Below are 23,058 nucleotides of genomic sequence, written 5' to 3' on the forward strand. Positions count from 1 at the left end.
AAAGGACTCAGAGACACACAGCATCCTGTGATGGATGGGCTGGGGTCTCTCGCAAGCCGAGTTCAGTCCTACATTTAACACTGGGTGCCTTTGCTCCACGCTCAGCTGGGGTGAGCGCAGTAGCTTTGTTGCTGGGTTGAGTGCAGACCCTTAGGGTCTCAGGCCATTCGCCCTGTGTCAGCCCTCCCCCCAGAAGGGCAGAGTCCTCCAGGCTGCCAGAGACACTGCTGAGCTTCTCATGCACAAGGAGGCAGACTTCTAAAGACATTAGAACAGAATGCTGTGGCTGGGGCGGGGGGAGGAAGCATGGCTTCGTATTTTTTATGAGGCCACATAACGTTATGTACAGAAAAGGGAGCAGTTCACAACAGCTGTTGGTCAAGGAAAAAAGTTAAAGAACCAACTCACCCGGGAGAGTAAAAAACCCCATGGGGACTAATGAGAAGTCGAATTCATGTGAAGAAATAAAATGTGAAAGCCATTTGGACATCAAAGGATGTGACACATAGACATTTTTTATTTTCTTTTTCACCTCCCACTCCTAAGAATATTTTGGGCACTAAATGCAGAAAGTGCACCCTAAATGCACCTGCAGTTGCAACTATTAGCTGCTACTAGGAATATTCCCTCTGTTTCCACATCCCCAGTGACTGTACACTATCTCCCTGACAAGCCTAAGTCTGGTCTACACTGACAGCATCTCTCTTCAGGGTGATGAGTCATTTCTGAGGTCCCTCTCATTGTTCATCAGCTGCAGTGGAAGGAAAGGGGTCTTAATTCATTTCCTTAATTCATGTCCTTGGTCCGCTCAGATTAAATAATTCCTGCATCATTTTGTGTGATAGCACAAGTATCACAGAAAAGGAGACAGAGTTCAGACCAGGCAACTATCCCACACCGGCCCATGGCTGACAAAACGTGAGCCATATATGGGAAGACCATACATGCTGACTCTGACTATGGCTTTTTGTTATGATTCTGACCTGAAGAGTCATCTCTCTACTGATAAATAGAAGCTGATTACAGAAAATACTCATTTCTCCCTTTCTTTCATGGCTTGCCACCTCAGCAGTACACCCAAGACCTTGCCAAGTCTACAGTTTGACCAGGCCAAGGTAACAGGGGAGACACAATGCAATGAAAAACGCACAGGGGATCCGTTTTGATGGTAATAGATGGACACTCCCATGGCCGTGCCAGAGAGATGGATAGCATCTTTAACTCTAATTGATTTCCATTGTGGTGAATGGTCACCTCCAAGCAGAAACCCTGCTGGGGTATTCCTATGTGATCTGAGATTGAGCGGGGAGAAGCAGCAGAGAAAACACACTCTTTTGACAGTTATTTTTTAGGGAAATTACTGTTCTAATTTTAGCTTCAGATATATCATGAGTCAAAACATGTCATTTAGTGAAAAAAAATATATATATAGGTATATATATATATGGATTCATCATAGTTCATTAGTAAGGCAAAACAAGCCCAAAACTCATTCCAGTGTGCACACATTCTCAAAGGAATGAGATTTTCATAAATAATCTAAGGAAGGGAAGCCACCTCTTTTGCACCCTACTAATTCCAGCTCTTGCGGTCAGGCCCCACACCATCAACTGATTGTTGTTTAATAACCAGGAGCCTTTGGGGAATAAAGTGGGTGGGCTATTTGCTGCATTCATCTAAATGCACTCAAGAGCTATGCTCAAAAGCCCTTATTTCTAACATTTTCTGTAACTGTCATACTGAAGGGGGAGCAAAGAGGAATAGGGAAATCAGTTCCTCTTTCGAGTCTTACAGATGACTTTGGTGAGTGGCTGTTACCAGTTTTACTGAAATCTTTCTGGACACAGTTAATTAGCAAAGCTAACTGCTGCACATAAAGTTTCCTATGCTGATATAACATCTCAATTGGAGGAGGTTTTTTTTTTCCAGTTGATTTTGGCCACCATCATAAAAGGTTGCTAATCCATTTCTACGAATTTAGATTCCATCTGGACAGAGGATAAAGAAAGGTTAATGTCAGGATAAGCTGAACATAGAAAAACTAAGTAAACAGACAAAAAATGAAGAGGAAAGTCTGGTCCAATGAAGACAGCATCTTCTGGCCCTTCTAAAACCTCAACACCAAACCCAAACATCCACGTAGAAAATGGATGGTTTACTTCCTCTGCTCCCACTAATTAGAAACAGGCCAGTGAGAATCAGTTTATGCTTTGTGGCTGAAGTAATGGAGTCAAGGTTTTTCTGAAGGTAAAAGTGAGTTGTTGTTTTTCTTCTTTTAAGTCAAGAACTTGCCTTTATTACATTAGAAGGGGAAAGAAGCTCATGTATTTAATTTGAAGATCAATCATGATTTTTGACATTGTTGAGAGTAAAAAAAAAAACACAGAACCTCCTCATAACAACTGATGCTAAAGCTTGAAACTCCAATACATGGGTCACCAGATTCACTGGAAAAGACCCTGATGCTGGGAAAGATTAAAGGCAAATGGAGAAGGAGGTGGCAGATGATGAGACAGTTAGATAGCATCACTGACTTAATGGACTTGAATCTGGGCAACTCCAGGAGATAGTGGAGGACAAAGGAGCCTGGAGTATTGCAGTCCCTGGGGTTGCAAAGAGTCAGACACAACTTAGTGACTAAGCTACAACAACATAACAAATAATATTTTTATTATATGAGCATAGAATGCTACTCAATAGATACATTGCATAAGACAGCAGATATTAAAGCTCTGACTTAAATATTTGCTATTGCCAAAAAGGAACTGTAAACTAGAAACAATGAGTAGTGTCAGCAGTTGGAAGGACATAAAACTAACTTCGTCAGAGAGGCCAGGGTCCCCAGGTCACTCTTTGCTCATTCCAGCAAACCTTTAAAAAACATCTGCCCATTGCCATCAAGTGGAGTCCAGCTTCTTCATTCAGAATTAGATCCATAAAAGGGATTTTCTGAAATCAGAGATATGCACGAGCTGCGTGTCTCCATGGAGCAGTGGTTTCTTCTGCCCAGGACCCTCTGTCCTGCTTCCCAATGGATGACCCTCAGGTCTTAATAATGGAGACCTAACGGCAAGCATCCAGCCACCCAGGGATGGGGCACAGCTTGGGCATTTCTCACAAAGGGCCACAGCTATGGGGGCTGAGACAGGAGCAGCCCCCCTGCCTAGGGCTCAGTCTCAGAGGCGTGTCAGCATTCATTTTTTTTTTAACCCCATTTCAGCCTTCATAGGCAGTGACCTCTGAAGAAGGGAATACTTGTCTGGAAAAATATCATTTCAGTGTATTAAACAAAATTAAACTGGATAATGAATCTCACTAAGACACCATCCAAAATCTATGGCAGTTAGCTTTGCCCTGAGGAGAGGAGGACTTCTGCTTTGGAAGAATCAATCAGTACAATAACCCAGGTCTTAACATTAACTATTTCAGAAGGCGGATGAATTCACAAACAGGTGTGGGGGTCCCTGTCTCACTTCCCTTTCTTGCTCAGGATGCAGGGCATTAAAAGATGGGATATTCTTTTCCATCACTCCCCTGCTCCCAGGAGCCTAACGTTCAGGCATTCCCTCCGCATATAGAATAAAATGCTGACCCAATTAATCCTGAATCCTGGCCAGCATCTTCGACGCCAAGGTGTCTCAACAGCGGGAAAGCCACAAGGAAAACCAATAATATCATGCAGTCCCTTTCCAAACTCATCGAGTTGCTGGCCTAGCTTTTCTGCCGTATCCACTGACTGAGGGGACCCTGGGAGGTGTCCTGGCAAGGCCGGCCCGCTCCCCGGCCCCCACTGTCAGTGACTGCATTATGCCATTGATATCACAGCTCGAGCCCAGACTGGAAAGCTCCAGGTCCCTGCAGACAGCAAGAACTGAACTCACCCAGTGGAGATTCTCTCTCATCAGCTGCTGAAACCCACAAAGTTTGCCTCAGATGCTCGCTGTAGATTATAAGGCAAAACCGTTTGATTTCTAATTAAAACAGATGGCAAATTCCACCCAACCGTGAGTCTTCTCACATATTGATATATCTTCAACTAAACACTCCCTGGCTCTCCCGGCCAATCCGCATACATACAGAGGGATGCCTGTAGATGTCTACACCTGGGCAGACAAGAGGCAGGAGGTAGGTGCCCCCCAACCCCAGGGTGAAGCGATTGGAGATTCATTCCCTATGGACTTCAGTTGTGTCCGACTCTTTGCAACCCCAGGGACTGTAGCCCGCCAAGCTCCTCTGTCCATAGGATTCTCCAGGCAAGAATACTGGAATGGGTTGCTATTTCCTCCCCTAGGGGTTCTTCCCAATGCAGGGATAGAACCTGAGTCTCCTGCACTGCAGGCAGACTCTTTACAATCTGAGCCAACAGGGAACCAGGAAGAGATTAGCAGGACAATTAAGAGAGGAGGAGAAAAGCACAATAATTAAACTCCAGACCACATAGTTCTCATTCCTGAAGTCAGGACACCTCCCCGACCACATGTGTGCAGAAAGGCTCCTTGGAAGTCAACGGGGAGTGATGCTCTACCCAGAGGCCTTTGCAGTAGAATCCATCTTGGCTAAGAAATGTGTGCTCACACATGGGAAGATCCTGAGATATACCTCATGTGGACTGTGAACCGGGCAAATCAGAATGACTGACCACGAGAAACCCAGAAGAAATACCCCATAATAGTAATTCAAACTGCCATGAGGGTGCGACAGCAATTCAGGGACTTTCCCTCTGAGAGAGTCTATCTATACATACTGCACTCTCTTTCCTCTTAACAAATACTTTACCTGCATCACTCCTTTCCGGCTTTGTGGGAATTATTCTCTGCAAAGCCAAAGAGCCAGGGCCCTTGCCGCTGACCGCTGGTCTAGTGGTTAGGATCTGGCCTCCATCTCTGCCTGGGAGCCCAAGTCAGGGCAGGCCGAGCCTACCCGAGATCGGATACACACACACACATACACATACACATGAACACCATCAGGATTTTGAAATTCATTTTCTTTCTTTATCCAAGGCTTCCTCAAAACAATAAAAGATGACCTTTGGGAGACTGCTTGTACCCAAATCTAATCATTTCTGGGTTTTCCTTATTCAATCCAAGTGTTTCTAGTTTGCAGAGGCCTGATCCCCTCACGATGCCTAAGGTGTGGACTGAGTTTGCTCTTTTTTTTTTTTTTTTTTTAATTGGCAAACAATATAAGGACACTGCAGGTCCTGCACCCAAACCAACAGAAAGAAGGGGAAAAAAAAAAAAAAAAACCTCCCCAAACGCACCATCTCAGTGCCACGGTGACGACCATTTTGGTCACTGTCTTCCAGTACAATTTGGTAGATGACTTTCTTTCACTTGACATTACTTCACAAGCATTTCCCTCCAATACTAAATAATCTTTATAATTATCACTTTAATGGCCGCACTGAGTGAATGTACACCATAATTTACTTAACCGTTTACCTATTGTTAGGCATTTAGTTGCTTCCATCTTTCACTCCTTTAAGCTGGAATGAACATTTTTATATAAGCTATTAATTTAAAGCGGCAGGCAGAGATGACTCTCCATCACTAATCTAAAAATACAGGGTTTATATATTTACAACTCACATTTGATTATGAAATTTAATTTGAGGGTAATTAAGACATTTATATTCCAAGCAACTCCTCGACATCGTGCACTCCCCGAGCCAGCCAGGCACAACCATGACTTGCCGTTTTTACCTCAAGACAGCACAGTCCAGTGAATTCTAAAACACAATTTTCTTATGAAAAATAAACTTTCTGAACTCCTTCAGCTTTACAGCCAGTAGTTTAACTCTGACAGTCCACTGTTGAAAATGGCATTTTGGCATCACAATCAATTCAGAACTCAAGGCAACCCGGGTTGAGTCTGCTGCAGGACCACGGATGCTGCTGGGACCTTCGTGGTGGAGTTCTGAGCCACCCGCACCCGGATCCTTTGTGCAAACAGGCCAAGGAAAAGGGCCTGCCCCGAGTTCCAGCTGTTTGATGCTTTCTGTGGTTTCCCGTGGGTCATTTCGGGTTACAGATTTCCCCAGGAGGGAACTTAAAGGGATGGACTGGCTACATGATTCTGAGCAAGACCCGGAAAAAAATCTAGTGCCTCGATTTCTCTATGTGCAGCTTGAGGATAACAATAGTGCCATCGCTGTGAGGATGTCATGAGATCAGGGAGGAAATGAAAGTCAAGTGCACGGGGCAGGACTGGCCTTGGTTTAGGACCCAGACACCGGGAACGCACGGGCTGAATGGGGAGGCTACGCGGTAAGGCGTATGTGAACAAACGCATGAAGGAACAATGGAAAACAAGTGTGCCAGGAAGTTCCACTTGTCGCCTGGACTCTTATCTGGAGAACAACCAGTTTTCTTGCATGACACAATCATTTTCTTTTTCTTTAAAATTTTATCGAAATATAGTTGATTTAGAATACTGTGTTAATTTCAGTTGTACAGTGACTCAGTTATACACGTGTTTTTTCATATGCTTTTTCAGTTCAGTTCAGTCGCTCAGTCATGTCCGACTCTTCACGACCCCATGAACCACAGCACGCCAGGCCTCCCTGTCCATCACCAACTCCCAGAGTTTATCCAAACCCATGTCCATTGAGTCAGTGATGCCATCCAACCATCTTATCCTCTGTCATCCCCTTCTCCTCCTGCCCTCAATCCCTCCCAGCATCAGGGTCTTTTCAAATGAGTCAGCTCTTCGCATCAGGTGGCCAAAGTACTGGAGTTTCAGCTACAACATCGGTCCTTCCAATGAACACCCAGGACTGGTTCTTTAGGATGGACTGGTTGGATCTCCTTGCAGTCCAAGGAACTCTCAAGAGTCTTCTCCAACACCACAGTTAAAAAGCATCAATTCTTCTGCACTCAGCTTTCTGTATAGTCCAACTCTCACATCCATACATAACTACTGGAAAAACCATAGCCTTGACTATGCTTTTTAATTATGCTTTATCACAGGATATTGAAGATACTGGGCTTCTTAGGTGGCACAGTGGTGAAGAATCTGCCTGCCAGTGCAGGAGCACAAGAGATGCAGGTTCGACCCCTAGGTCAGGAAGATCCCCAGGAATAGGAAATGACAACCCACTCCGGTATTCTTCCTGGAAAATTCCATGGACGAGGAGCCTGGTGGGCTACAGTCCATGGGTCACAAAGAGTCGGACATGACTGAGTGAGCACATACACCGAATACAGTTCTCTGTGCCGTACAGTGTGACCTTGTTGTTTATCCATCCTATATATGATAGTTGGCCTCTATTATCCCCAAACTCCCAGACAAAATCATTTTCTTAATGGTAATCACTATCAGCCCGATCCCCCCAGCAAGAAACAGTAAATGAACACACTAGAAAGCTGTGCCCAACTTGGTATGAAAGTGATTCTTAATATCCAGGAAAATTCCTTTGTAAAGCTTTAGAAAATACCATCAATAGAACTTATAAACTCATCTGAAGGCAAAATAAGTCACCTACAAAACTCCTTGGTGTCATTACTACTAGCAAGATTAGGAGGACTCTTTTAATATTACCTAAAAGAAAAGAAAAAAGAAAAACCAACAACAAACTAAACTGATAAAAAAAAATCTTATTTATCACCATCATTTCTACTAATAAGGAAATTATTTTTATATATTTCGCAACTCTGTAAAACAGAAAGGCGCTTAGGAATTTATTATTATTATTATTTTTCCACTGGCAATTAATTCTTCTGATTTGTTTTATTAGTTTGATGGTTGGGTCCAAGACCAGAATATCTTTCCAAACCAGCAGACTGATGTAAAAAAATTATTTCAGTGCAGTTCTCGGCAAATCGTGATGATGAATAGCATGGTAGGACAAACTTATTCAGACACACATTTTTTAGTCGTGGCAGGGAAAAGGCTGAAAAATTACTAGTAAATTGCTTTTTGTAAAAATGCTCTCTCTTTCAAATTCTCCCTAGTATGAAGGTCTTCTGCAGGATGACGGCACAATACATTCTGACACACCCGGACAACTGAGGCTTTAGAGAGGGAATTTGAGCTAAGAGAGAGGGTTAAGGTTCCATTTCCTTATTATCCCCACGGCCCCCATCCTCCCCCTCACAGAAGGCCTCTGCGTGCATCTTTTCAGCCTTATGGAATAAGTGTCTCTCAACTACATATATATATAATCTACCCTCATCAGGCATGCTTTGTCCCCATCACCCATGATCTTCTTCAGTCTGTATCTCTGCCTTTTCCGTCTTTCCAAAACTGCCTCATTTTTCAAGTTTCAAATGACAGACATCTCCAAATACCCCCAGTGCCCAGTGGGGCGCCAAAGACGAAAGAAGGCTTGTTCTCTGTCTTACTCCTGACTCCCCCCAGATGTGACTATTTCAGATCAATTCTTCTGTCAGAGGACACACAGTTGCCGTGGGATGAGGACTCACGTCCGTGTTGACTGAGCTCTGAGCTACATCTTCTGCAGACTAGAGTCTCAGAGCTGGCACCCTGCATGCTGCCTGGGGAGGTGGGACATTGTGATGCCTTCCTGGTCTCTCACGTGGCTTTCCACCCCTGCCTTAGCTTCAGGACACACGCTAGCCACCCAAGGTTAAAGGTCTGATGCAGTGGTTTTCGATAGGAGTCAGTTAGGCACCCCCAGGGCTACTCGTCTGGAGACCATTCTGGCTGTCACTTTAGAGTGGGGGTGCTACTGATATCGAGAGGAGAAAAGCCAAGATGCTAACACATATTTTACAAGGCACAGGAGAACCCCCCAACAAAGACTCACCTGGCCCATAACACCAAGAGTGCTAAGGCCGGGAAACCTGATGTGATTGGAACCAAGCTCTGCAGGGATTACTTCTAATGTCCTCTAACGTGATTACTGGCTCACTGTTCAAGGCATAATTGATGAAGTACTTGCACTTTTTCTCTAAGGCTTTCATTCAGTAACACCAGTGAAGTTTTGGACCATGCTAGTGCCATGCTGGCCTGCAAAGTCAACTTACCCGAGTCCCCAGACTCTGAGTCAGGGGGCAGGGGGAGGCGGATCTGTAACTCCCTCTTGGCCAAGGGCTCCGGGCTCCTCCCTGAAACACCACCCCTGCTGGCCTGCAGTTGTAACTCAGGGACATAGGGAAGTGGCCTGGCTCTCTGTTCACTGGACTCCCGAGGTATGAGAAGCAACATGGACTCGGGGGAGGGTGGTGGGGCGCAGGTAGATCAGGATCCTGCCTATGTGTCTTACTCGCCGTGTGACTGTGAACAAGTGACATGCCCGCTCTGAACTCGAGTTTTCGGCTTGCTGTGGGATGAGGGGCACTGAAGGTATTAAGCACGGCTCTCCCCGACCAGCAGGGCACCTGGAGACCGCACCCCCCTGACTCCCAGCGTGGCAGTCACCTAATCACAGGGCCCATGGCACTTCTCAGGAAGTGCTGTGGGAGGGTCCGTGAGGGTCCCTGGGTGGTGACTAGGACGTGGCAGCCCGAGCCTCTTCCTGAATCGCTCTCACCGGCTCCTGTCAATGACCTTGCCTCTCTGGGCACCTCGCTTGGACACCAGGGCCCTCCACACCCCAGATTCCTCCCTTCTGCTTTCTTCTTGAACACAGGGAGGGGGAAAAAAGCAACGCCAACTCACAAACGGCATACTTAACTGTATTTTCTTGCTTTCAGTTCAGCCCGCAAGAAAGTCCTTCCATGTGTGATAAACAGCTGTGAATCTGCCTAATAAAGTGAAGGCATTTTACCCACTGGTATTCCCCCAGAGCAATCACTGGCCACCTGCATCTTTTTAGTTGCATTTAATAATTCAGCCCAAGATGAATCTGCATGATTAACATAAAGCCTTGTGATTTTATTTTCTTTCAGAATTTAAATCCTGAAACAACCACCATTGTGTTCATTTGCAGAGGTTGTGATCAAAACACAAAACTTGATTCTAGAATGAATAATTTATTTTTTTTTAAGTATTTTCAAATACCCCCCTCCACAGAATCAAAGAAAAGAGTTGCTAACACAGACTTTGTAGAAACCGGGAAACCCATGCCCTCACTATGGCTGATGTTAACCCATGAGAAGCAAGCCATACTGCCGAGATTGTTCCCTTTACGGTCCCAGCCCCCTGTCACATAGCATCCAGAATGGCTAACATAAATAGAGGTAGTTCAGTTCCTCATCGGAGGACTCTCCACATTTATCCGATCAGGAGCCAGAATCCCCACGAAGTCTTTAAGAGAAAACAGCAATTCTCTCACATTCCAATAATAGATTAATCAGTAGCCCTCAAAAAAGTAATAAAAGCCCAAACCAAGTAAGTTGCATTTTGAAAAACCATCTGCCTGTGAAGTGGAGATGTGTGTGCAAAATGGCAATCTGCAAAAAAAAAAAAAAAAAAAAAAAATCAGAAGAGGCAGAGTCGTTGGGCTTCTTGATGAATATAGTAAAACAGGTTTGTCTAATGGGGAAACATGCCTTACTATCAAAGGAAAAACGAGTGTATCCCACACGGAGAGGGAGGCAAGCTTTAATATCTGAGAAGCATTTCAAACTGTGCCTGCCAGGGATTCTCTGCCTGTCTGATTTTCCTTAACATAAAGGCCGACCTCACCTGTTTAAAAATAATTAGGGGGCAGGCATCCGTCATTCTGGCCCAAAGCCTGCGCTGCCTGTGGTTTCGAGCGGGTTTCTGTTCCACTGACAAGGTCTGTTGTTGTGTCCGCCTGCAGGAACCATGGTCAGTAAGGAACCCAGCAAATGCGTACTCACGACCTCCGCGAGTGAAGTGGAGCCTGCCGCCTGTCTGGCCCTGGAGATGAAATATGCCCTGGATCCCAACCGGCAGATTAAGAAGCGGAATAAAGCCCTGCAGGTGCGCTTTAAGGACATCTGCGAGGCGCAGAACGAGCAGAGGGACACTCAGCTCGCCTCGGGCCCGCAGGGTGACAAGCGGGAGGCCAGGCCCGCGTCCTGCAGGGCCGCCTACCGAAAGTACATGACCGTGCCCGCCCGGCGCTCCATACCCAACGTCACCAAGAGCACGGGTGTGCAGACCTCGCCCGACCTCAAGAAGTGTTACCAGACTTTCCCTCTGGACCGCAAGAAGGGGACTCTCAAAAGCATCCCAGGCACGGAGGCCTTTAAAAGTCAGAACAACGGGTTGGTAATTGACGCGAAAGAGAAGAGCCAGGAAGGGCCCGGCGAGGAGGCCCGGCCGTGGGGTGCCGGCCGGGTGCAGAAGACCACGGCCTTGGTTTTCCACTCCGACGAACACGTGAACGCGCTGGGGCCGCCCGCCGGAGTCAACTGCGCCGAGCCCTGCAAAACCCCCGACCGGCACAGCTGCCGCGATGCCCGGGTGCAGAACTCCACTAGGTCGTCCTCCCAGGAGCTGGAGTACCAGCTGCCCGGGAAAGCCAGGCAGGGCAGGGCGACCCCGGACACTGAGGAGCCGGCTCCATCGGCCCACCGGAGGGTGTTTAAGACCGAGGTGGCCAGCGTGTACGCACCCGCCCCAGGCACCAGGGCCCCGGCGCCGGCCTTGTCAAACTCCGCCCCCTCGAGCGAGTGGTCCCTCTGCCCCGCCGTGGACCTGGAGCGGAGAACCGCAGCGCAGGCCAGCGGGCTCCCGGCCCCTCCGGGCGCCGCCCCGGCCTGCTTGCCCCAGACGCAGTGCCTGTCCCCAGAATGTAGCGAAGAAGACGCCTCCCTGCAGACTCAGGCCCCCTCGGGGCAGGAGCGCCAGCCTTGTCCCCCGGCACTCGCTGCAGATGAAGAATGCCAACAAATCGTGCCTCACACGGAAGTGGTCGACCTGAAAGCACAGCTTCAGATGATGGAGAACTTGATCAGTTCAAGCCAGGAAACCATCAAAGTGCTCTTGGGGGTCATTCAGGAGCTGGAGAAAGGAGAAGCCCACCGGGAAGGGTATGTATGTATGTTCCCGCCGTTCTTAAGATGCCCGCTGCAGGCTCGCCACCCTCTGGGGGGTGGGGGTGGGTGGGGGGGCACTGCCAGCCCCCAAAGCCCAGGTCCCTAAATGAGACCAGAGCCAGCATTTCTGAGCACAGATTCAGGTCTGAGGAAGGGTGCGGGGGCAAGTTCAAAAGGGTCCCAGGTTATTCTGTGATCCTAAAACTCATTCATCCTCACCAGCAAGGTTGACTTGTTGGCTAGCATTCATGGGCCTGGTCTGAACTTGAGTACATTTCAAATGAATGGATGGATCGTCCCTTTTTAGCTCTGAGGGCTAAAAGTTTATTATACTGATGAAGTACAATAGGTATGCCAGTTCAGAATATCTCATCTTAATAAGAAGCAACTTGCCTCTTAGTAATGGAAAAGAAATTTGGATGGCATTTTGAAAAGTAAATGCTGACTCGCTTATGCTAAATAATTGGAATAACATTGATATTCAGGACTATACCAGGCTTTACATTTTATACAACAGACAATATGGTCCCCCCCTTACTTGGAGCTTACAGAAGCGATGTCCATTCTTAGACAGATGCTATCTGTATATGATTAGGAGAGAGACGCCTTTCTCCACGAGATGCCCTGTGTATCCAGATGGGCAGGAGAGAGAATGTTAACAGCCAGGACTGTCTGCCGCTGATAACAGATTGCTGAACTTTGTTTCCCATCTTTTGAACTTGAAATTGTGCAGCAGCGAATTTAACAACAAATGACCTAAAGATAGGACGTTAGTCTTGAGCCTCTTAGCTAGGAAGGCCAGGCCATGTGCTAGGCTGATAGGAAACAGCCAGTGCTGCTCTGGTTCTGTGCGTCTTGAAATAATGTTGTGGTTCACTGGCTTTGTCGAGATGGCCGATCAGCTCTTTCCCATTCCCCTGTGATGCTGTCTGGATTCTTCCAGCCCGTGTTTTGGAGGTGGCAACTGAGACAGTGCCCTCTGGCCTCATGTGATTAGCACCCTTCACCCTGTGGGCCCCAGTCCCTGGTTAAGTGAGCTGGCAGCCAGGCCAGCATGATGCTAAGCTCAGAAATGCACTGTCAGGACAGCAAGCCACCCAGTGCACGGGATGGCTGTGACTGAGTTACATCGTGTTTGCATCTTGCAAACTAAGGGGAGGAAACAACCTCTGTGTTCCAAGGTAGCAGAGGAGGCTTAAGGCCTGGCCCCAGAGCCAAGCTGCCTGATGTAGACAGTGCCCTTGGCATCTGGCTTCTCCAGCTTCGTGCAGGTGGTCCATCTACAAAAGGGGTTGACGGTCAGTAACCTACCCCCCGCCCCCACCGCCCCCTGCCTGGCACGTGCTATGACCTAGCATTGTTTGCAGCTGACAGTATGAAGCAAAATGAGTTGCTAGCCAATTGTAAACTAATCTAACAGGATATTAGTAGTAACCTACCATGACAGAGGGCTTTCAAAAGTCTTTGTTGAATTTTGGGTTTACATCTCCATTTTCATCCCATTTCAATCATTTAGACTTGAATAAATACACAGCCAAAAGCAATACAGTGTGGTGGGTCTATCAGGGATTTGTTGATCAGCAGAGCACATTCCCATAGAAACATTAAAAGCCCAGAGAGGACCAATCACAGACCTCAATACAGCTGCTAGTGATTTAAACCAGACAGCAAAACAGAAAGACACCAGCATCACCAAATGGGAAATAAAATTCAGCAAATGGTGTAAAACCAAATGTGTATCTAAATAGCATGCATCTCATGGGTGTGTATGCCAAAATAAAGCCCTGCATGGGTTGATCATCGACGAACACCCATGCAAGGACAACCATATTCTAGATCGAGGCTCCTTCTATTAAACAAGGGTGGACAGTTGTTTGAAATCTGAGTTTTCTGAGGCTGCATCAGTCTACCAAGTGGTGTTGAGTTTATTATTCCCATCGTCTAGATGGGAATTCTGGCTCTGAGGACTAAGGGCAAGGGTTTCACTTCTCTGTGCCTCATTTCTTCACCTGTCCATTGGAGCTCATCACCTGTCTTGTAGCTGGGAAGGGGAGCAGGACAGGGGGTGCTTAACCCAGGGCCAGGGGCCTCTGCATGGGTTTGTTTCTCATGGTGGCATGAGGGCTGCCTTGCTGGTTAGCAGGGTTGGGTTCTGAAAGCTCAGAAGGGAGCTTACCTATGCATTCACTGTGATGAATGCACCTTTACAAGCTCCATACACAGGCTGACCCCCAGCGAGGTGACTGCAAGCACTGGGCCACTCTGTCCACTACAGGTGCCATGGGTGGCTATTGAAATTCAGCCTCAAATTAATTACAGTTGAAAATTCTTTAATGACATCAGCAACCTCACAGGTGCCCAAGAGCTACAGGTGGCAACTGACTCCTACACAAGACAGAGAATATTTCCATCATCATGAAAAGGCCTTGGCCCCAGTATCCCCTAAACAAGGTCCAGTGCCCGGCTCCTAACCTTTTGAGGAGTGGGCACCTTAGATCAAGGCAAAGGATGATCTGACTTAGAAATCAACCTCTAGTTCAGCTGTTGTCTGCACGGGTCAAGTTACTGGTAGAAAGGCAGGACCATATCGAGGTGAACTCCCACACCCATTCCTAACACAGTAAGTCCTTACGTAGGAAACCTACAAGCTGCAAGCTTTCAAAGAAGTGAAGGTGCCCCTGAATGCCAGCTGTGGTGCTGTACTGTAAGATTAATGTTTTATTTTTTGTGTTTGGTTTTTATGTCTTATTTGCTGGGAAAGTATGATAAACCCATTACAGTCCAGTACGCTATAGCTGATTGTGCTAGTTGGGTACCTAGGCTAACTCTGTTGTACTTACAAACAACTTGGACTTACGGACATGCTCTCAGAACAGAACTCATTCTTATGTAGGGGACTTACTCTAATCTTCATTTCCACCTCCCTCTCGAGCTCTCTGGATAACGGTGAGACAAGTGGTTTCACATTCCAAGGCCCATGTTGAAGGTGACCCCTCTAGTTCAATGCCCAGGGTCATTCATGCGCCCAGAATTTGAATTTCTACCACTCTTTTCTGTGTCAGAGTACGGTAGGAGACAACAGCCTCAAAGGCAGGTGCATGAGAGGCAAACTCCTTCTCCATATCCTTCTCAGGGGTCTGGGTGCAGGACAGAGGTGCTAGGGGATACTGATACATTTTTAACCACTGACTCTCCAGGGAGGAGGAGTCAGCCGCATTTGCTGATTTCCATGGTGTGAATGCTAGGGTGGCCACAATCAACCAGCTCACAGAATCCTGAAAATTTAACCTGCTGCTGCCCTGAGCCCCAGACCAGTTCTCCGAAGGGTGTGCCCTGGACAGTCGCTTTAAAGGAGGAATTCACAGGACTCATTTTATCTACTCAATCTGAGCTGGAGAATAGGAGTTTTAGTAGAATGAGGAATTCACGTGACTTCCTTTATGTACTCAATCTAAGCCAAGAAATGGTATCTTATCATTGCATCTCATGACGGAAAATAGGACAACTCACTCTACTGTATGGAGATTATTACGTAGTCATTACGTAACCTGACAAGGAATCTCATGACCAAGTTAAAATACTGGGAAACACTCCAAGTCATCACCCGTGGAGGATGATCAGAATCCGGGTTCATTCCACTTCTCCCCCTACCCCCCACCCCCAAAGTGATGAGAAAGGACCTGCTTTGTATAAAACTGTACCCACAGCCGGAGGAGTCTCAGTCAGGGCAGGAATGCTGTGTGCACTTTTAAAGCTCGCTGCTTTAAAACCAAGTGACACATTTTGCCCCCAAGTTCCCACTATATCATAGGCTGGAGCCAGGCCCAGTGAGGCCTCAGGCTTGCTCTTGTGGGTGAAGTTAGGACCCAGCGAAGGAAGACAGCACACGTTGAACTTGGCTTAGTGTGGCTGTGTGCAAAGTATATTGAATGCCTAACTTGAATAGAACTTCTTTGCACTGTGGAGCTTGTTTATGCAAACTCACTATAGAGTTTAAACTGCATTACCAAGTTTGCCAGGCAAGCCGTGTGTAACAGTTCTTCCTCTGTGCATAGAAATGTCTGTATCACAAACCAAGACCATTTTCAGTAGCTTCCAAATTACTTTTCAGAAGGGACTCTTTCGTGCCTCTCGTTTGCTTATACAGATTTCTGAGAGGCCTCAGCAGAGAAGGTTTTCGGTGTAGGCAAGTTCATCTCCGCGAGCTTCAGTTTCACCTTCTGTTAAACAGGGATGCTGGAAGCTTAAAGATGCTGTCCACAAAGGCCTCAGCAATAACCAACACACAGAGGGCCCTGAGAAAGGGGTCTATCCTGAGACACGCCTTTCAGGGGGATGCATTCTGTAAGTGGGTGGATGTACAAAACGTGTTTGAAACCCTGCCTTTTAGTCCCTTGTAGAACGTCTGGGCAATTCACTAAAACGGCTCCCTTTATGCAGTGCAGGCAGCCTTTGATCCCTCTATTTGCGTGAATGCCAAGAATGATCCTGCTTATTTCAAAGCTCTCTGCATTATTCTTGTCTCTTCCCGGGAAGTTCAGGGTCACACAGACTATCTAAATGAGCCAATGTAGTCGTTGAAAGCTGAGAAGCCGGCAGATGGGACACTGAGTTTAGACACCCAGCTGATGCTTGCAACAGTCTTAACTCCCCAGGGCAGCTGCGGGCTGCTGGGCAGGTGACCCCTGACCCAGGATTGTGGGGCCGTTGCCCTTGGCTCAGGTGGTGCACCCTCACCAGGCACCCGGACAGAGACGGCTGCTCACTGCTATCACGATGGCACCCCACACATTTCATGTCTTGAGGGACTCATTGGCTGGTGACAACCCCCTGGTATTCTGGTCTTTGGAGAAGACCTGTAAACAAGATAGGAAGCTTGATCCCAGCCATCCAGCAAGAAGGCAGGATCTGCCGTTGCCCAGGGTGTAACAGGCCCTTCCGTTGGTCGGGTCTCTCCTAGCATCAGGCTCCCCTGGTGGTTCAGCGGCAAAGAATCCGCCTGCAGTGCAGGAGACCGGGGTTCGATCCCTGGGTCGGAAAGATCCCCTGGAGGAGGGCATGACAACCCACTCCAGCATTCTTGCCTGGAGAATCCCATGGACAGAGGAGCCTGGTAAAGAGTCAGACACGACTGAGTGAGCATTCCAGCAGCAGCCAGGGGTCCCCTGCCGGCTTAGGTGTGTGTGGAAGGGGGAGGAGCAGATGAACCAGGTCACACGGGCCCCTGAGATGTGAGCGACGGGCAGACAGGAAACCCTGAAGCACCAGCACCTCTGTACTGACTCAAAGCAAGTGTGAGGCCATCATATAAGAGGAGGAAATCTTAAATAACCAAGGAGCCCAGGGAGCCTGGTAGCCTGCAGTGGTGGTGGTCTAGTTGCTCAGTTGTGTCCGACTATTGCGACCCCATGGACTGGATCCCGGCAGGCTCCTCTGTCCATGGGATTCTCCAGGCCAGAACACTGGAGTGGGTTGCCACTTCCTTTTCCAGGGAATCTTCGCAACCCAGGGGTCGAACCTGGGTCTCCTGCTTTGGCAGGCAGATTCTTCATGGACTGAGCCGCCCACCAGGCAAGCTGCAGCAAGGCTTCTACATCTAGTGAGTCAGTCTCCCTGCCGTGGGCTCCTATTCAGCTTCCCTGGGAAGGGGGTTTCTCCATGGCAGGGGTCCAGGGCACGCAGTGATAGGAAAACACAAGCCAAGGGAATTGTCCTGAGATCAGGGGACTTTGAGGACATAGCTCTCGGTGGGTTTGCAGGCATAGGAGACAGGAATAAAGCTCTGAGGGACGGTAGACCCAGCGTGGAACCCTACAGTCCTGTTTGCTGAACATTGTTTTTCATTTAATCACTGAAAAGGTAGCCACAGAATGGGGCGGGTGTGTGCGTGGTGTGTGCATGTAGAGATAAGGACCTAAGCCTACAGGATCTGTGTTTTTTGAGAGATTTCAGGGTCAGTTTCCAATGTAACAGATATCAGCAAAGTTTTTCTGCAAAGGGCCAGATAGTATCTATTTCAGGTTTTGCGGCCGTGTGGCCTCTGTTCCAGTGATTCAGATCCACCCCTGCATCGTGAGCACAGCCATTCACAGTACATATATGAACGAATACGCCCATGGTCACAGAAAATGTTGCAAAAACAGGCGCGAGCCGGACGTGCGCCATGGGCCAGTTTGCCAGCTCCTGCGACATGGTCTTGTGAATGCAGGGGCCACAGTTCCTCAGCTAGAAGCCAGGTTACCATAATGGGCGCAGCGCAATCTCAGAGGTGACCGTCCTACAGACGGTGTATCATTCATTCACAGGTTCAGAAGGCTTCTGTTAACAGCAAGTGTCTCCAAGTGTTGTCGCTGTGCCAGCCGAGGGCCGGGGGTCAGGGGTGTGGGCAGGTATAGTCAAAGAACTCAGGCCCTCCTCTGAAGAGCCCACAGGTCACTGACACTCTGTACTAGCCTACACTTAACTGTTCCCCAGCCCATAAAACCGTCAGGATTCTGCTGGGGAACTCTGTGTGTATGTGTGTGTGTACGCGTGCGCACACACATGTATTATACACATACCTGTAATTTCTATGTATGTACATACATGACATAAAAAAGGCCTTCCTCTCCCACCAGCAGCAATAAGAGGTCATCTCAACTCCTGGTCATACGATGTGACCTGCTTTCGCCTACATATTGATGCTAGATGGAGGGAAATTACATCCTGGCTTCACCTTGTGTCCTTCTATTGACAAATCCCTCAGCATCAGGCAGTCTTCAGAGAGCCCTGTCGGGGGATGAGAAATCTCTCCGAATTTCCTCTCATTATCCATGCCCAAACAGAATAAATACTGCATCGCAATTACACAGGAAGCATAAGGGGGCAATTTAATTTCAGTCACAGGACAGAACGAACCCACAGGAAAACCCAGCGTCACCGCCGCAGCTAGGGAGCTGCCTGGGTCACCAAGGTCCCGGCAGGAGGCGTGGGGGCCCCCAGCTCAGAGCCCAGGGAAGCTGAGCACCTGAGGTGACCCTGCCTCAGGTTGGCTGTCCGCCCTTCTAGGAGGGGACTGGGTTGCCCTTGTCCACATACACCCAGGTAGCTGAGACGGAGGTCTTCCACCTGGTTAGCTGGAATGGCCACGGTTTCCAAGAGGGGCGGGGGCGGGTGCCCTTGCGGTCCTGCCGAGGATCGTGGCAGACAGATGTCTCTGGACTGTCGAGCACTGTCTCCCCAGGCTCTGGCCAGGCAGTGCATCACAGAACAGAGTGCTGTGAGCCGCGGAGGGAAGCGGTGCTCAGCTCCGAGCTTGGAAGCAGAAAGGTCCTCCCCCGGCCACCGCACTCCCTTCCTGCTTCAATGGGATGGGCATGTCAGCGCTTCATTTGCTAATGTTCTTGCTACATCAGTTTTGGTGTCTCTGCCCATTTCTTGCAACCCCTAACATTTTAAAACACGCCAGCCAGCAGACGGAGGTTCCCTCCTCCAATGTTTTCTGGCTGAGGTTCTGCAGTCAGCCAGTCCTGAGCTGGAGACTTTGCGCCCATCCTCCCTGCAGTACCTGTGCTCGGGGATGGTTACTACCCTCTCCAGCCTCAGCTTCTGACTCTGAAAGAAGGCTATGAACACCAGCCTCCTGGGCTTCCTGGAGACATTAAGTACCATACGGGGGACCGGGCCCTCAGCCCAGGGTTGTGTGTGCAAAGTCGCATCTTTCCAAGTTGTTCTGTTGCTGAGACACAGCCTTCCAGCTGCAAAAACGCAGGCGAGTGATGCAAGGGCACAGGCAGGACGCTTGCAGGAGAGATTCTTGCTTTCCTCTACGGGTGGGTTTATTGCCAAGGACTAGCGGGGGGGCCGAGGATCACAGAGGGAAGAGACCGGGCTTTGTACTTGCTTTCAGAGAACTGTGCAGGCCAGGGTTACTTGGTGTCACGGACAAGACAGCTGACGTGGAGTCAGGCACGTGGGCTTGTTCCCAGCTCAGCCCTGCCCCTCTGAGCCCCTCCACACGAAGGCAGGACGGTCCACACAAGACGAGGGATCTCAAGGGTCCTTTCTGATCTAAGAACGAATTCTCCAGAGCTGTGCAAGAACTTCATAATTTCAGCCAGTGCCGTAAAAGAACACACAAGTTGAGAGAGAGAGAGAGAGAAAGCAACACAGCCCTCTCTATGGATACTGGTTAGCAAATGCGCATGTGGTGGTCCCTCAGTTAGGTTTTCTTTCCTCCTGTCATTTCATTCATCGCTTATCTCTTCCACTGCTACACATGTTGCAACTGGCCTCTGTCCTTCTAGCTTACAAGCCTTTGAATAGCTTTCAGGAAACCCCCCCCTTTTTTTCTTTTATAACTAACGGCTTTTATATATTTGTGATAAAATATTCAAGTTCCAGAGTCCAAGTATCAGTTATCGTGTTTTATGATTTTGAAATAGAACATACATCGTATTCTCTTCCACCATTTTCTTTATTTGATACACAGGGCTGTGCCGAGTCTTTTCTGTGGCTTAAATTTATATAACATTGGAAATACTACTTTTAAGTTCTTGAACAATAATAATCCTTTCCATCCTTAATATGAAAAATGGAGCATATATATTTGTGAGGCTATAAAACAGTTTCCAAACTCTTGCTTTGCACTTCATGTAGGTATCACACACACTTGAAAATGTAATTTAAATAATCTTCCTGTGCAGAATCCCAAAAGAGATTTCAAATACCTCCCTAGCCTTTTAAGTTGGTAGGTGAATAAAAGCCTTGCCACTGAGGCACTAGGCAATTCAGACACCCCATTTGTAGGTAAAATGAGCAATTCAAGGCATGACATGAACGTTTATGGAATTTATGGATTTGTGTCCCAGAATTTGGATTAAAAGAGAGAGAGAGAAATGAAATGCAAGTTCTACTTTTCAAATACTTTTCCCCCCCCCCCTAAATCCCAGGCAATTTCTGCTAAGCTTTGCAAAAATGGTTTGAGCTCTATTTCCCACTGTGCTCTGGGGGCCAGTTCCACTGAAATGAGTGTCTCTGGGCAGAGCACCAACAAAGCTCATCCATTTCGAGCAGCTACAATATGGTGGCCATTCTGCATTGTCTCATTCAATCCCCAAAATAAAACTGTAAGGTAGGAATTGTTTTGACCAGGAAACTAAAGTTTGGATATGTCAGTAACATCCCCAAGGTCAAAAGACTGGAGGGGAACAGTACAGCCAGAACTCACCTTTAGACCCATCATGCCCCAGTAGCATCCTCTCCCTCTTCTGAAAATGGGAAACATGCGTGTCTGCACAGACTTGAAGGCACTTTTGTGGTCTTGCAATTCTGGGTTCTTCCTTATACTTGAAAGGGCCAAGAGATTCCTCCCGCACTCAGACCTGGTAAGGTCCTTGTGAATTCATGTCCTGGAGAAAGCATACTTCTAACTCTGGAGGCAGCAGAGAGCACCTTGGAAAGGACCCCAGTGATGAAGTATGGTTTTCAGGATTCCTAATCAGTAAGAGGCATCCCCTCTGTGAGGTAGTTTCAGAAAAATCAAAGCCATCGATCTAGAAGTCCAGGTGCTGATCCATCCATGAGCAGTCTTCCCTGGGGAAGCCACTTCAAAGCTTTCACACACCGCCTGTCAGCTCAGCAGCTTGGTGAGTGACCACCACGTGCCACCCAGGCTCTACTTTAACCAGATTTATGTCCAAATACATGTGAATAAACACTGAAGGAAAGTTCTCAATAAACCATAAAAGCAAGCAAACGTGTTTTGAAAGCCATATCTGAACAGACAATTATGAAAAATGAGTTCTTCTAGGTAAAGAAAGTCTAAAAACAGGCATATTCCGACCAAACATGGAGTCAGATTCTTTTGCCAGTATCTCACTGGTTATAGCACTAGACTATCTCCCCAGGTAAAAGTCTCATAATTGGATATCAAGAATTTTATAAATGATGACACCAAAAATTTAAAGATTTTTATCTTCAGCTACAAGAGCTCTGAACCATTTGTTCAAAAAACAAGCACAATGTCAAGCCTCTGAAACAAAGCACAAAAGCTTCACAAAGAGGAAGTTCTGATTTAAGACTGTTAACTAACGTGCTCTAAAAAATACATCAAAAGAAATTATGGATCAAAGATAAAAGCTCTGTGGTTATTTACCGTCAGAGCCACTGCCCCATACACATCATTAATGCTTTCAAATTAAAACCTCTGAAAGGGAGATAAGTGACAATACTGGAGCTGGAGGAAGATGGCATTCCAGGAGGAAAATTTGTTTTCACACGGTACACTCACCTTCCTATCTTCATTCAAGTTTGGTAGCCAGTGCCACCAAAATTCATTTTCATTAATTTTCAATAAATTATAGCTTTAGCTTTATCTCTCCTCCAGGAAATAAGTTAATCAACTCAGCTTCAGCTCAACCCTAAAAAAGTTTTTCTCCTTTATTAACAGTTACTCCTGATGCCCTCTAGGGCCAGTGACATTTCTGTCATTATTGCCATCATTTTGCAACTAGCGTCTCCTTGATTTCAGAACTATATGAAACTATAAGCTTTGCCCTCCCTACTAGCATCTCCCTGATTTCAGAAATACATGAAAGAAACTGTAAGCTTTGCCCTATTTGTAATATAACCAGGCAGTTCTACGTGCAAAATAATAATTACCAGCTGCCCCAGTTTTTACATATTATGCTTTTTATTGCATGGCAACAGGGTTAGAAAACACTAAAGAAAAAAGACCTGCCCTAATGAGCATGTTCATCTCTGAGTTTGTCTCTGTCCAAACTGGCACACACTTCTGATCGGAGTAAGGATGACTATGCAATAATAAGGATATATCCCCTGTCTTCGTCATGAGGAAGCAGAGAGCTGGGGCAGGGCCTGGGGAGAAGCAACGCTGGAGGAGAGGCAGGCGGCTGAGGGAGAGAGCAACAGGGACAGCCTGGCTCCCGCCGACCCCCAGGGGAGGAGGGACCACATGGCCTAGACCTCCTCAGGCCTGCAGCCACGCTGCACCACTCACCACCATTGCTGTTTCCCTTTCACTCTTTGTAATGAGCACAAGCATTAAACGCTTCCCAAACAGTCAGAGCCTCCAGAAATATAGTGTCACCACATCTGGGGAGCTGCCGGGCCAATAAAAGTTAATTTGACAAAGGCGTCTAAA

General features: G+C 47.5%; 2 protein-coding genes across 3 annotated transcripts in view; one reads left to right on the forward strand and one right to left on the reverse strand.

The window, feature by feature from the left end:
• The window catches only part of DOCK1 (dedicator of cytokinesis 1), a 546,616-nt gene that overhangs the window by 277,379 nt on the left and 246,179 nt on the right, over positions 1-23,058 (reverse strand). The gene's annotated exons all lie outside the window — the stretch shown is intronic.
• The window catches only part of INSYN2A (inhibitory synaptic factor 2A), a 61,032-nt gene that overhangs the window by 11,535 nt on the left and 26,439 nt on the right, over positions 1-23,058 (forward strand). Inside the window, exon 2 of the mRNA XM_043475107.1 lies at positions 10,712-11,909. Within this exon, the coding sequence (XP_043331042.1) occupies positions 10,717-11,909 (1,193 nt within the window). The 5' untranslated portion in view covers positions 10,712-10,716. The remainder of the gene's footprint in view (positions 1-10,711; positions 11,910-23,058) is intronic.

This window comes from Cervus canadensis, chromosome 8 (genome assembly GCF_019320065.1).
Source record: "Cervus canadensis isolate Bull #8, Minnesota chromosome 8, ASM1932006v1, whole genome shotgun sequence".
Taxonomy (NCBI): domain Eukaryota; kingdom Metazoa; phylum Chordata; class Mammalia; order Artiodactyla; family Cervidae; genus Cervus; species Cervus canadensis.